The sequence below is a fragment of the Saccostrea cucullata genome, unplaced genomic scaffold (assembly GCF_032062105.1).
Source record: "Saccostrea cucullata isolate Sc308-1 unplaced genomic scaffold, CSIRO_AGI_Scuc_v1 ctg406, whole genome shotgun sequence".
NCBI classification, from domain to species: Eukaryota; Metazoa; Mollusca; class Bivalvia; order Ostreida; family Ostreidae; genus Saccostrea; species Saccostrea cuccullata.
In genome coordinates this window covers 697,787-712,868 of record NW_026930103.1, presented here as the reverse complement: position 1 = coordinate 712,868, position 15,082 = coordinate 697,787, and the positions used below count along the sequence as shown (strand labels likewise).

General features: G+C 33.5%; 1 protein-coding gene across 1 annotated transcript; it reads left to right on the top strand.

Moving 5' to 3' along the window:
* The first annotated feature begins 2,794 nt into the window (after positions 1-2,794).
* On the top strand, positions 2,795-9,059 carry LOC134282894 (secreted frizzled-related protein 5-like). Its single transcript, XM_062765308.1, has 3 exons — positions 2,795-3,889; positions 7,378-7,455; positions 7,738-9,059. The coding sequence occupies exons 1-3, from the start codon at positions 3,400-3,402 to the stop codon at positions 8,292-8,294; spliced, it is 1,125 nt and encodes a 374-aa protein (XP_062621292.1). The 5' UTR covers positions 2,795-3,399; the 3' UTR covers positions 8,295-9,059.
* Positions 9,060-15,082: the final 6,023 nt, after the last annotated feature.

Sequence of the window (15,082 nt, the reverse complement as noted above, 5' to 3'; positions counted from 1 at the left end):
TATGGAAATAAATAGTAAATTGAATCCGTAACACATTTGGAAAAGTCTTACATTCTTCATTCTTTAAACTACTCATAAAAATTAATTGTTATTGATTATACAATAGTAATACACATATACTAAGTACGTTTTTTTAAATAACCAATTTGAATGAAGTCTAGACGAGAGCAAACAAACGTCTTTTAGATGTGATATAATGTGTGATTCCTGTTTTGGCCCGGCTGATCCATATTCATTGAAACGACCTGTTACCCAACATGCAAGTTACTTATCCAGCTCCATATATGGCCATGGGAAGCAATTAAATTTGATTTATTGAAAATTGAATTTCAAATGAAGGTTTAGGTTAAATTTTTGGATGGATTGATTCTCGTTTATTCAAGCAGATAGTTTTCAGTCGTAACCAGATTAGTGATTTCCAAGCGCTGTTAAGTTAAGGTTTGTTAACTTTGTTGGGAAAAAAATATTCTTCTCCTTTTGCTTGTTTCTCGTATATATCTTTCCTTCATGTGGAGTTGTGTCTGAATATTGGTCCTGTAGTAAGTATAATTAATATGCTCAATTACCTGTGCTTTATGCATGCTTCTTGTTTAGGAAAAAATGTGAAGATCATTATCAATTTATGAAAGATTTTATTTGTAGTAAAAATATACAAGTGCTGGAGATGTTTACCCTATTAAGGATTTTTTGGTCTTTTGAAAATAAAATCTTTAGACAGTTTTCATAGCGAATAAATACCGATGTCTTACCCTTTTATATACAGGTATTTTTGGATTTTGAAAAATTAGAAAAAATTGTCTTTGGTTATTTTCCCCAAAACCTTGAAGCTTAAGGTTCCTACTTTTCAGTAAATGAGTAATGACATTTTAACCCTATATGGAATTTTGTAATATTTCATAAAATTGCTGATGATTATGATGATAATTTTCCCACTGCATTGTTGTGTATACCTTTTAACAGGTGTCTGCACTCGTTAATACCTTTACCTGAATGTTTTAAAGGCTCGTAATGACATTCTTTTTACCTGTGTTAACGTAGAAAGACGATCCTCCAAAACTGGATGGGGGGATTAAGTCCTCGAGTGTCAGATGGCAGGATAATTTGTAATGATGACAAATAAATAAATTAGGATTGTGAAGGTGTAAAGACCACTCTACGATTTAACACTTTTAAGGTTTTTTTTTATGTCGGTAATTTAAGATGGTTGGAGTTGGACAGTTGATTCTGAACTAAGACCAAATCGCCCTCATCATAGCGTTGTGGGAAATTTTCCAATTATGATTTTCGTCTGAGGAAAGCTTTCGAAAATCTATATGTATGCGTAAAAAAAATGATACCATAAAGAAAATAACTTATTTACAACAATGTTTTAATAATTAAGCGACCTTTGGATGCTGAAATGGACATGCATACAATTACGTATGTTAGTGCATTTAGTCATGAAAATATCAAATGTATTTGCCAAAAATTCATGTTTTAAAGATAAGGTTTATATGCGAAATTAGACATGTATATACTTTTGAGGATGCATTTAATTCTAACATTTATACCAATTTTTATCTTAACACTTTTATTCTGATATTTAAAAAACAACCTTCTTATCTTGTGTTTTAATAATTTTTAATCTTCACTAGTCTTTTATGTTTATCGTACTATTTCAGTTATATACAGCTGTACTGACATTTAAATTCTCAGAGTCGGCTTTTTAATTTCTCCACTTTAATTAAACCAGTGGTATTTTACCATCAAAAACTTTATTAAATTCAATTTAAAACATTACAACAAAAATCAATTTTTTAAACTCTCTTGGTTTGAAACTGGCAGATAAACAAGCATGCAGATGAAAAAAAGAAGAAAGATTCATTGAAATGAAATTAAGGAAATTAATAGAAAATCTCTGATCTCTTGTGAAATAAAATTTCTGATATTCAGGAAAAGGGCATACACACAGGAATGTGGGAAAATGTACTATTGAATGTACGGAATGTATACAATATTAAATGGTGTAGCAAAAAAAAAAATTAATGAGAATAGAAGTCTGAATTAATGTGCCATACGAGGCGGATATCTTATTATGTTAATAAGGGAAGTACTATCTATATAGTACATGCATCTATTTTACTTTAAAAATGCCGATGAATTTATGAAAATTACAAATAAATCAATATTTTTTTCTGTATGGTAGTTGTACTCTCAGTTTTCGATATTTCTTTCCTTTTTATACAAATTGAATCTTAGCATTCGTTCTTACTTCAACTTAGCGCGTCTTTTAGTGCATAATTTGAATGTACATGCAGATGAAGATAAATGTCTTATCACTCACTTCGTTTTTACACTTTTATCAATGAGCTTTTTTCCCCTGATTACATTAGCAAAACAAAATTATTTGCGAAATCTCGCGAGCGAGTTGTGATATTTGCCTCATTAAAATTTATCAACACGAATTTTTCATTTGTGAGGATGAATCGCAGACGGAAAGATGATGATAAATAAAATGCTAAAAGAAAAAAAAAGCTCAAGCGTTGTCGACTCCCGATTCTCTTTGATCCTCAATGTATAGGTATGACAACTATTCGGCATGCGTAATCGTGCGCAAAGTGCAACAATTTTTCTCTCTCCCTATACTTAACGTTCTTTTCAAATACGTTCAAAGATTTCAGCCAAACATTTAAATGACAGAAAACCCAGATAAAATAGAGAATAATATATTCAGTTTTCAAATCTTTCAAGTTGTTTTATCCAAATTAAATTCTACTCTAATTGCTGAGTAAATATGATCTTATTTCTAACATAGGATTTATAGGTTGTTGAAATGAAAGAAACAACCTGCCGATAAGACTATGGATCCTGCGCCAAGAAAGAGGAGGGCTTTGTAATTCGCTGATTATGTAATGACGAATCACTGAAAGAAGAGCTCATGCAACTAAATAAATCGACAAGAAATTTCAACAGGAAATTTTTTTCCCCCAAGAAATTCTCTTTGCCGAGTGAACTTGCTTTGGTGTGAAAGGTAAAATCAGTGGCGTGTCATCGTCTGATATTCCCTATTTAGCGTTATATTCAGGCAAGGTGACGTCGCATCGGGGCTGATTAGAAGTTGTTTAAAAATATTTAACATAACCACATCGCTTCTTAGACCCCGATGTGAGAGGAAGGGTCTAACACGCATCGCTGAGGCTTAAAAAACCAATTGGTTAAAACAGATTCGTCTGTGGTCGAAGACGAAGTGCATGAAGGAAAAGGGAAGTCGGATTCATTTGGAGACAATGTGATTTATCTGATATTCCTGAAGGAGGATAGGTGTAAAGAATTTTTAAATGTTTTTGTAGTTGCAGTATGCGATTGAAACGACATCCTAAGTGATTTAAACGTATTGGATAAATATTGAAAACTTCCACCATGTGGTTCGTGCTGTTGTTCTGTGCTCTTTTACGTTTTCCGGAGTGTTATTCCTACGGTTCCAATGATGGATATCTACAGGATATAGATCCGGACTGGGCCATGATAAGTGGACGGATTAACCAGCCAAAATGCATCGACATTCCGTCCAATTTAACCTTATGCCAAAATCTCGGATACCATCAAATGAGACTACCGAATCTTTTGGATCATGACACCATCAATGAAGCTATCCAACAATCCAAATCTTGGATATCTCTTTTGGGAGTGGAATGCCATCCCGACACCAAATTGTTCTTGTGTTCTTTGTTTTCTCCAGTTTGTCTGGACAGAAAAATTTACCCGTGTCGGAGTTTGTGTAATGCCGTTAAAAATGGCTGTGAACAAACCATGCTATTTTACAATTATAGCTGGCCAGATATGGTCAAATGTGACCAATTTCCGGAAGATTCGGATCTCTGTATACAACCATTACATAATGTGTCAACAGGTGAGTATAGTTTCATGAAGATGTTGATCCTTCTTAGAGTACAAAAATTAAATTCTATGGGTGTAGAATTAAATTTCAATTTTATGAATTATGAAGATATTTTTGACCCCAAAACTACCATACAAGTGTGTTTTGCATTCTGCAAAAGGTCTTTTTAATCTGAGTTTTTTGCGTCAGGTAAGTGAAATACAGCTTGTTTGTGTAACCTTTATTGTCCCCATACTGACGGATTGTCATTTTGGAGGAGGTGAGTCCATCTGGCACTAAATCGGTCACCAGGGTGACCAGTGTGACACAAGGAATTTGTTTTACTAATGACGAGCAAATATCTTGACGTGTAAGCCGCGGTACTCTGTCCTTAAAAGAGGTCATTTCGGTTCACACGACACCTTACAATTTATATCGAATACAGAGACTACCTTGCGAAATTTTTAATCTAGTAAGCATTTTCCAACATCTTCAACAGTCATTGTGCCTTGGCAGTTTAATACTTTATACATATTCATCTTACTGTAGAAAAAACTCTTCATGCTAAGCAGGTATGCGTGTTTATTCTTACAGCTCATCTTTAAACCTCATCAATATTTCCCTTCTTTAACCTTAATACCTGCTTATCTGGAAAGATTAATATAAGCAGACGATAGATATGTAGGTAATTTCATGGTCCTCGCACAAAATTTATTCAAGAAGTATATTTCATAAACTCGACGCTCAGAATGGAAGAGATCATCAATAGGCCACATTAAATGTTTTGAAAATCATTTTATGGTTTCTTTTATCTATCGCCATGATAAAATCCCACAACGCGACATATTTCCTTTTAACTTTTTACAAGCTACTCATAAAGAATTCAAAGGTTCCTCAAATGTTCTTCTTGTTTAATTAACAATTTCAACCCAGTGAATGAAGTTATAATTATCAATTTAGTTTCTAATTATTATTATGTAACACACGTCACTTCTCTTTCAACTCCACTCTGTGAAGATCTCCTTCTTACACAATCTTTAAAACTCTTGAAATTGCAGCAAATTATGCAACTGCCTTGAAGACATTGATCTATTACTCTTCGTTAGTACTCATTAACTTCCATTTCTTCAATTTTAGAATTCTTAAAATTGTGAACAAAAACGAAAGTGATTTACACTTTACACAATTTCAACAGAGGGTTTTCCCATTAAATATATCAAATTAGACTTCGCATACTTGACTGCAGGATCCAGAAATTTGGAAAATTTTAATCAAGTTAAGGAAAAGTTGGGGTTATTGACCTCTTCTTTTAAAATACGACGGAAAATATCCCTCCAAATGTGATTTACATTAACAACGATGTTCTTGGCATCTTTTAATAAATATTTGAAGAATTATATGGAGAATTTTGAGATATATTCATTAATTTTAGAAGTTGTAGTGGAATATTGTCACACCAAAATAAATATCGCAATCCAAAACAGAAAAGGATCATAATTTGATTGAATGAAAAATAGCTGATATAATATAAACAATTGCAAACATTTCATGCTGAATTCAATTGAAGCATTTTGAGATATAATTCAGATGCAATTTTCTTTTAAAATCAACTATTTTGGGGAAAAAAAACTTTTCCAGGTCCTACTGTTGAACACAATTTGAATTCAATATCATTAAAAAACATCCCTTTATCGTTTGCCCGAATTTTGTCTTCTGAAATAAAATGGGCTGCAAGAAATGATGATTTTTCGGTTATCATACATTGCTCCCGTCGCAGCTTGACATAACTTGGTACAGACCGCTTCGGGTGTTAACATAAGAGACACGGACGTCAATCAACTTAACACGGGCTATGAAATGATTAATCCTGATTGTTTCTGATGACACAGATTATTAATAAACCAACGGATACCGGTTCATGTCTTTCTTAAGTGAAAAATCAAATGATTTTTTCGGCCTATATTTAGGTTAACGAACTTAAAACTGTTCTAGGTTAAGGTTAGTTATCTTTTTAAAGCCATAAATTAAAATTAACCATTCAAAAAGTTTTGACAGTTACAGTTTCACTTCCATAATAGGGTAAGCAGCAATGACGAGTCAGTTATAAGAAGGTCATATACATTTCTTGACGGATGACATCGTTATGTGAAATTAATGACTATCATTTACTATATCTTTCAAAACTGTAATATATACACTGTGAGAAGAACGTTTTTATCAAAGTCTGAAGTGTCAAAATTTGCAGCTGAAACGCTCCGTGAATTGCTTGTCTCGTTTCAGTCTACTCCTGTAAATATCCGATTTCCTTCATATTTTGTGTTTAGCGCTTAACACGTAACGTAATCCACAATAAATTTACACAGTCTTATAAATACCTGCTAATTATGACATGTCGATTCCATTCATCACAATGATGTGATATGCCTCTTGAAATGTATTAATAAGCCCTCGGTCGTCGTAGGTTAATCCTTTCCATTTATTGAAGCGGATAAAGTTGACACGTCAGGTGTCAAGAAATTACTGTACACATGTAACAAACATGTCTTGGTTTACATATACCGGACGTTCATTTGTCACTGCGATTCCTCTCGCTGTACAATTACATGTACCTTAAAGTGCCAAACAAACGTCATTTATCATCTCTTAAATGGGGTTTTAGTTTTGGATCAGTTTCAGCAATATTGCTAAATCATGTTGTAGTTTAAAAAACTAATTTATTAATGAACAATTATTCAGCAGTTCAGATTTCAGACATTCTTATTTTTTTCAAAAAGGGGCTATACATTTGACTTGATATATATTTTCATATACAGTGCATTTAAGAGATGGAGTTTGCATGATTAGCTTGCAACTTCTACAGGCATTTTTAAGGAGGACATTTCCGATACATGCACATGAAATGTAAAAAGCCATACCCCTTTAAGTAAAAATATTACAAACATAAAAATCTCCAAGAATATACTTTTAGAAGATTATCCATTTACCACATAATAAAATAGAAGTAGATTTTATAAACATACAAAAAGATGCAATCCGCTGCTTAGAACGGAATGTGAATATTATTGACAGGGAAATCTCATATTTTGGGGTTTTTATTTTTTAATTTTTATAATAATTAAAAAAGCGAAGAATTTCCACATTTCAGGTGCCTGTAAAGTTTCCGTCAAAACTTATTTAAGGTATAATCTTAGCTGTCCCTTAGACCCACTTGCAACCACAGAACTATCATGGAAATGTATAATTTTCGCCTTTGATTGGCCCTATGAAGACATCAGGGTCTTAATTTGTCATTCCTGACATTTTTTTAAGGCAAAGTACTGTTTAAAATTTCATTGTTTATCTTTAACCAATAAACTGTTTTGAATTACAACATGTACCTGTATGAATTTTTTAAACAATATTTAATTTTCGCGCTATCCATTCTTTTCCGGTAACATTTGGAAACTTTTTACGAATTTGAGATTTCTGTTGTCGAATGCGAGATAACAATTTAACTTCCCTGTTTTTTTTGTTTTTTTTAGCTCACAATCTCTGTAGTGCTTGTCGACAACCTGCAACAGTAGAGGGACTTGTTGACGGATTCTGTCGATCAACGTATGGTAAGTACTACAATGTAAATAGAGCCATTTGTTATTCATTTTTTTAACAGAAAAATCTACATATCATTCTTCAGGAATTTCATCACTTTTTAAAAAAGGTAAATGCAACTGAGACCTTTTGGTGTAGAGGGCATATTGGAATTAAAAGTTGCAGGGGTTTAGATTAGCATATAGCTGGCATAATATTACTACATGAAATAGAAAGTCTTGATAACTCTTACGGGATTATTGTATTTTCTGCATATCAATTTCGACAATAAATTGAGTTTGATTCCTTTACAGTTGTCAGAGCTAAAGTAAAACAAATCAAGCATCAAAATGAAAAGAAAATATTGGTGCTGGAAAGGAGAAAGAAATTCTTCAAAAAGAATGGCCTCTCTAAGAAAGATAAAAAATCACTTAGTCCCTATATTCAAGGTGGAATTCATTGTGATTGTGATCGCATTAATGTCACACTAAATGAAAAATACATCATTATGGGAAATAATACGTCACCGGGCGAGTTTACCGCCATGTATATAGCAAAATGGCGAAAAGAAAGAGATTTTCGCAAAGCGGTGAAACTAATGCGTAAGAAGGGCATTTGTTCAAAACCATTGGACATAGGAGAGAGCGAACATCAAGGAAAAGGAGGCAAAGGGAAAGGTGGCAAAAAGGGGAAAGGAAAGAAAGGAAAGAAGGGGAAGGGGAAGAAAGGAAAGAAAAGAAAGGGAAAGAAAGGAAAAGGGAAAAAGGGCAAGAAGGGAAAAGGAAAGAAGGGAAAAGGAAAAAAGAAAAACCGAAAAAGAAAGGGTAAAAAAGGAGGAAAAGGAAGGAATGTGGTATCTCCCCCTTCGTAGACTTTGGAGAAGAACATAAATCCAATTTGACCCAGAAATGTCTGTGATAATGGTATTTGAATTTTGACACAAAGTTAAAGATGTGCAATCCGGAACCGTGATTCTAAGGAATCTTATAGATGGATACAAGTGTGGAACATGTGATTAACTGACATTGAATGGATATGAAAGTGCAAAGCAATGTGATAGAGTTGTATAAATTTGTTTTGTTTTATAGCATTTTGACATTGTGTATGACGTTTCTTGCAATGTTTGTGCAAAACTGCTTCTTTTTTCCAAGAAGTTGCACTGGCAAATCAAGTGATGCTTTCATTTCCTAGTAAACCGTTCCTGCACTTCCGATTATGTGATTTTAAATTCATGTTCTTTCAGCTGCACCGTTTATTCTATCGATGAACGCAACTCTGAACAAGACCCCTGCAGAGAATAGTGCTATTTATTCAAGACGTCTTTCAGAGTTCATTTACTATAAAAGCTGTGTTTGTGCATAATTACGGTGAAATTGATTTTTTTAAAGGAAAATTCACTCTTTTTTTCTACAAAAGTTTTACACTCAAAGAAAACAATGCATTACGATTAAATTCAAATCAGTCCCCTTTTTCTTCCAAAGACAGGATAAAGGAATGGTACACTTAAACATTTTGTTTGAAGAAATACTTGTCACAAATGTTTTAGAAATTTGCATAATATGTTTATGTTAATTACATTTTGTACATTACATTAATATCCATTCACAATTTTTTAAATAAAAGAAATTCAACCGTTGTTATGAATATATTTAGTTTTATTTCATGTATCCGAGCAATGGCCAACTCAGGTTTTAAATTCCAAGCCAGAGTTTAAAGACCATGAACATCGAACAAAAATAGGTCTACGGGCACAATTGGTACCCATGGGAATCCGAACAAATCGGTGTAAAATTGTTTACATACGAAATATAGATTTTTATTCAAATTCCTCTTCTCGAGAACAAAGCAATGATTAGTCATATTTATGTGGAAGAATAATCGGATTATGTTAAATCAAAGTTGTTCAGATAATTACTATTTTGGATAGGGCGGTGACTCAATACATGATCAATATATGCAGGAAAAGTCTGCTGATGAATAACAGCAGGGTCATAGTGATTCAGGTGAGCTTGGTGGCCCATGGGTCTCTTGTTTCTTATTTCTTCTCTCCTATTAACATCAATGAATAGAGAGACAAATATATATTGAATGTTTTATTTATTCAGTCTTAAAGAAAATGTAAGTGAAATCATGATTTTTGTATCCATCCGTTTATATTTGAGTTTTTTGTCTGCATTCGAATTTAATGAGATGCGTCCCAAATGGGAATAAATGATGTAGGGTTTTTTGCTTATCAGGAATGCAAAATTTTATGGCAACGCAAGGAATGCATGTAAATGAAAAGACTGGACAAGAAGAGAACAAGATTTAAATGTTTGGTCAAATCTGCAATTTCGGATGATGTCCTTTGGGAAAAGTCATTTGTTGTTTCAGTACAATTGGCTGTTTGTTTGTTGAGATTCTATCTCAGTCTACCCCGCGACTGTTGATGTTTTTGTTGAATTACTACACTAACTCCAATTTATCCTACACTTACTTATTTTTTCTTTAGTACTATAAAGTATTGACGATTTTCCGGAAATATGAGTCACGAATATACCCGTTACTTTTAATGTTCCAAGTATTTACCATTATTACAACCCTGGGCCCTTCTGAATGCTAATATTTTCCAGGAATTACATGGCTTGGAGACTATGAGATGTTTATTATGATGTCTGTACAAGAAATTAGAACGAGGTTACTAAGTCAATGCAAGATAATGAGCCATATTAGATTTTCAGAGTCGCTCAGACGCTTAGAGGAAACCAATATTCCATATGCCTGAAACGTCAAAACAACTGAAAAATACCCTTGTTAACGTTATAGAAGAAATTAAATAATTGTTTTAAGAGGAGAGAAACATTGATTGTATAATTTCCACGTGTTTTGTATTAACCTATATATTCAACCGTATATCCTTGTTAATGCCTGAAATTCAATTTCTGCGATTCTCCTTCCACTGAATTTAATTTATGAAATAAACTCACGTACTTTTACAAATTTCTTCTTCGCCTGCACTTTACGTAGTATTTCTAGTTTATCTACTTTAAAAATCAGTTAGTGATTATAACTTTAAAGATAATCAAAATATATACTAGATATTTTGAAGTAAAAAGTGAGTCATATAATTTTTCTTTTCGTAAAATTTATATTCTTTTCTCGTACGTCTAATACATTTTTAAAATTGTTTTACCCTCGACAAATACAATATTTTTTTTCACTATATATGATCTTTCCAAAACTAGGGAAAGAATTACTGTATCAACAATTAAATGCATCATTCTACAGTCTACCAGTTTGAGTTGGTATTGCTGCATTAAGTATTGTTGAAAATATACTTTAGTATTAGAGAAAGTTTGATTACAAAGTTATAAACTGACAAAGATGGAATTTTTACTGTCTGAGACCTGTTGCTTCCAGGAACAGTACACTTAGTTCTGAAATACAAATACTCCATTACATGAATATATGAAAATAATGGATACATGTACATTTGCGATGCAGTCTATTCATTGCCCACTTATTTTTATTAAAAATTAATTAAGATGCATTTGATTACATGTAAAAAAAAATGTGTTAAATCTATGACTACTTTAGCCATTTCATGAAGCCTTGACCTTAAAGCTAAAATGCACCCCCTCATTATATACTATTAAGAATTTAAAATAGAGAAAAAAAAACTGAATATATATACACAGTTTGTAAACAATATCGCTTTTGCCTGAAATATATATATTCCCTTTTTCAATAATTGTGAAAAATTAAATATAAATTTCAACAATGCCCAATAATAATCACACACATGATGTGGAAGAACCGTGTCTTAAAATCCGTAATTTTTTCTTACATTGGGTTCTCGGTCATACTTGGACGAGAAAATCAGCATGAAGAACGAACAGCCTGATAATATACTTTTTGTTCAAAAGACGATTAAATCCTTGATCCTTTTTAGTAGGTGGCAAACGTTTGACAGACTAAGACTAGTGGCAGTGATTGACAGTTGTCAACTGCACTTTTGGTGTGACTAATGACTGGAAAACTCCCTGTGATACGATAGAATTCCATTCTTTTCAAATAAACATCGCCAAAGTGACTCTTAATTAACCCTATTTTAATACCACCTTATATTCTGTCTCTTACAATAATCTTTAGCGCTCGTCTTTTACAGCATATTACGTTTCTAAAAAGATGACATTAAGGGAGGAGGTATGACTGGTTTCTCTTGCATGGCGCCAGTAATGTTAAAAAATATCTGGAGATAACTATATTTCAATAAATTATAGATATCTAACTTTTTACCACATAATTCAGCAACGTTAACACATTCATGATAAACCATCAACTCATAGTGATAGTTATCTTAATTATGACTGACTCGAAGAAAGAAATACGACATAAATAAAATTAGGACGTCGTGAAATTAAGAAAAAGGTTATATATACGAGGCTTCAGTTTGTTTTATTTATTTTGCAGAAGCATATTTGTAATTCAAAGACCTTCAACACAATTTAAAAGGTAAATTTTCATTTGAATTTAGAGAGTTTATATAGGATATTGGTTGATCCCCTTCACAATGCAGAACAGACAACTAGAATGAAGACATAACCAAATTGTATTCCAGAATCATATTCTGATATCCTGTTTCAGATTGCTTGAAAATTAAATAATGAAGCTAACGCTAGATGAATTGCGAAATGATAAGATGTATACTGAAGGCATGCAAGGTATTGTATAAAAACTGTCTATCATTTCATCCTAGTGAGGTTTACCATATGGGCATGCAATTTACATCTACGGCTCGCCGGGCTAATTAAAAAGGCTGCATCCGTTACATCATTGCAGTTTGAAAAAACATAAACTCCGCAGGTGTCGAACGAATGCCATATGGTTAGTTCGTGTTAGTTGTCTTTTGCATCTCCTTCGCTGTGTTGGTGCCGCCCCTAATTACGTCAGTGACAATTAAAACAACATATATATGATTACGCCACATAGTTGTTAGCCGGAAATGTGAGATGCGTCACTTCCGATTAGAAATGAAACTTTTTTGTGTATGCATAAAAGTCGGGAAGCAATATCATTCCGAAGATATATGGAGTGCTTTGTGATAGAAATTCTCAGAGAAGAATGGATACAATAGCAACGAAAATATTTTAAAGCACCCAGTTCCAAAAGAATTGATCAAAACTGTAATTCACAGGAATGAAGCGAGAGCGAAGACTTTTTTTTGAAAATGATATTAAAAAGAACTTATGTTAAAAGTAAAGCAGATGTATAAAATTCTCTTATTCTATAGATAAAAGGCAATAAAAATACAAATTCACTTAATTTATGTAGCGATATACAATGAATTCCTGCACTAGTGATTTATATCTACCAAATGATTCAATACGCGAGAGAAAGATCTGCATACGAACAATTCCTAAACCGATGCAAACTATTGACAACTACCGGTAACTTGATAAAATAAGGATATCAACAGTATTTTTAAAGTCAACATTTCGCAAATTCTTTGGTCGATACAATGACCTAGTCAGCAAATGTAATATATGATTAGGTCGAATGTTCATTAACGTTTTTCATACCAATTGTTAGGCCATCACTTTCAACAGAACTGTCTACGTATTTTTTCTTTTGCCCGATCATGACAATGAGCACGCGGTGGGTGTGGCCAATCGAAAAGGGATACTTACTCCTTTACGATATCTGAACCCATCTCTGATTTTAGAAGTCAGTGTTGCTTTGTATTTAATCTGATTTATTCTAAATAAAAGGACTTTGAGTTTGATTAAAGTTCGTTATTTTCAAATTACATGTACATTGTTTCAAGCACAGATTCTTGTGGACAGGACTCCCCACTCTTGAATCAACCCCAGATTTTAGTGGACATTTTTTACATAAATTATGTTTATTACACTTATTAATCATGTTTACCAACAGGAAAAAATCGTACAATGTACAGTGGTGTATTTTTATTGGAGCGATTGATTTTGGTTTTTTAACGATTTTTTCCTATTGATAAACATGACGAATAAGTGTAATAAATATAATTTGTGAAAAAAATGTCCAGTAAGCCCCGGGTTGAATCGGTGGGTGGGGGGTCCTGTCCACAAGTACCTGTGGTTTCAAGAATAGGTTAATTTAAGTTTTAATATTTTTTATGTTGTGATGTTGCATGAAACAGTCTACCAGAAAGCTAGAAGGTATACGTATTAAAATGAAAATCTATTGTTGAGAGATTGGATGTGATCTGTGTTTAGAAACCATGCGCAGTAGGTAAACGTACTAAAATGAAAATCTTTTGTTTAGAGATTGGATGTGATTTGTGTTTTGCAGCATATATATGCTATTGTTTATAAGAAAAAAATATCCGTAACATGCAAGGTACGTGGCATCCTACTATACCTTGGGCTAGTGTATTAGCCTTATAGCTTTAGCACTGGACTGGCAAGGCAGAGGCCCAGGTTTCAGTTCTAAGCAGAGACAAATAAATGTCTCTGTTACATTTGGCGCCCACGTTGTGGCACAGATGTTCTCTGGCGGGTGGATAGCTGCAGAACTGTAGCTCTCAAAAAAAAAATGTATATTTATAGACTGGAGAGCTACAGTGCCCTCCATCGCAAAAATTGAGTGTATATTTTTTTGCGAACAAAAAGTGCACTCTTTCTCGATTTATTTCTCCGTGTTTTTCAAAGTGCCATTCATTTCTTTGTTACTATGTTTGTCTATTTATTTTCATACCTATATATTGTGTGTTCATCTTGACCTTGTAGGGAGAGGGCTAAAATAGGCTTTGCCTGCTGCCCAATCCCATTCACTTATGTGAATAAAATTTTGTATAAATAAAGTGCTATTCAAATTATTACTAATAGTATGTTCCTAATATTTTCTTTTACTATTTTCACAACAAAATTTTATTTATAACTGTTGTTAATAGCCCTCGCCGGCACGGCAATATATTTTTTTAAATCGAACTTTCGTGCCTTTGAGGTAAGAGAAATTTATCCAGAATCGAGCGCAACTTTTTGTGTGCAATTCAGTTTTTTTCTTCTATGGATGGAAATGGTCGTCCATCCCAATTTTTCAGACCAGCGAGCTACAGCTCTATAGCTAGCGGGTGGGAGTGTTTGCCCCCAAGAACTTCGGCCAACAGCTAGGCGTCGGCACTCCAAAAGGGATAAGGACATCTCATTTTCTAGAGCTGGTATATTTTGTTGTGTAAGATAAATAGCATCCTACCAGCTTGGGCTAGTAGGTTATCCGTTTAGCTCAATTAGTAGAGCACTGGACTGGCAAGCCAGAGGCCCAGATTTCAATCCCAAGTAGAGGTACATAAATGTCTCTGTTCAATATAAATTATTCAATACAGTGCTTGAAGTCCCACCTTCGTCAAGGGACCTTAATTTATATCGTCTCATCCGTAGGAGTTCCACGTCCCGCCATGGATTCGAACCCGCCACGTAAGGATCAACTCTTCACTTCGCAACTCTAGAGGAGACACTCTAACCACTGCGCCACGCGGGCGATTGGAATTTTTGCAAGTCACCTGAGAGGAACTGATGGGGTTGCTCACCGACCGGTATATGGTATCATTTGAGCTAATTGACGCCTCATAAAGACTGGGCTTTGGGAGCAGGGAACGAGAACAGAACGGGTTTAAACTTTCAATCTAATCTTTGAAAT

Bases quoted from the DNA above. Each gene is read 5' to 3' on its own strand.
- LOC134282894 (XM_062765308.1), top strand. From the start codon at position 3,400: ATGTGGTTCGTGCTGTTGTTCTGTGCTCTTTTACGTTTTCCGGAGTGT. The intron at 3,890-7,377 runs GTGAGTATAGTT...TGTTTTTTTTAG, and splicing joins ATTACATAATGTGTCAACAG to CTCACAATCTCTGTAGTGCT. The intron at 7,456-7,737 runs GTAAGTACTACA...ATTCCTTTACAG, and splicing joins ATTCTGTCGATCAACGTATG to TTGTCAGAGCTAAAGTAAAA.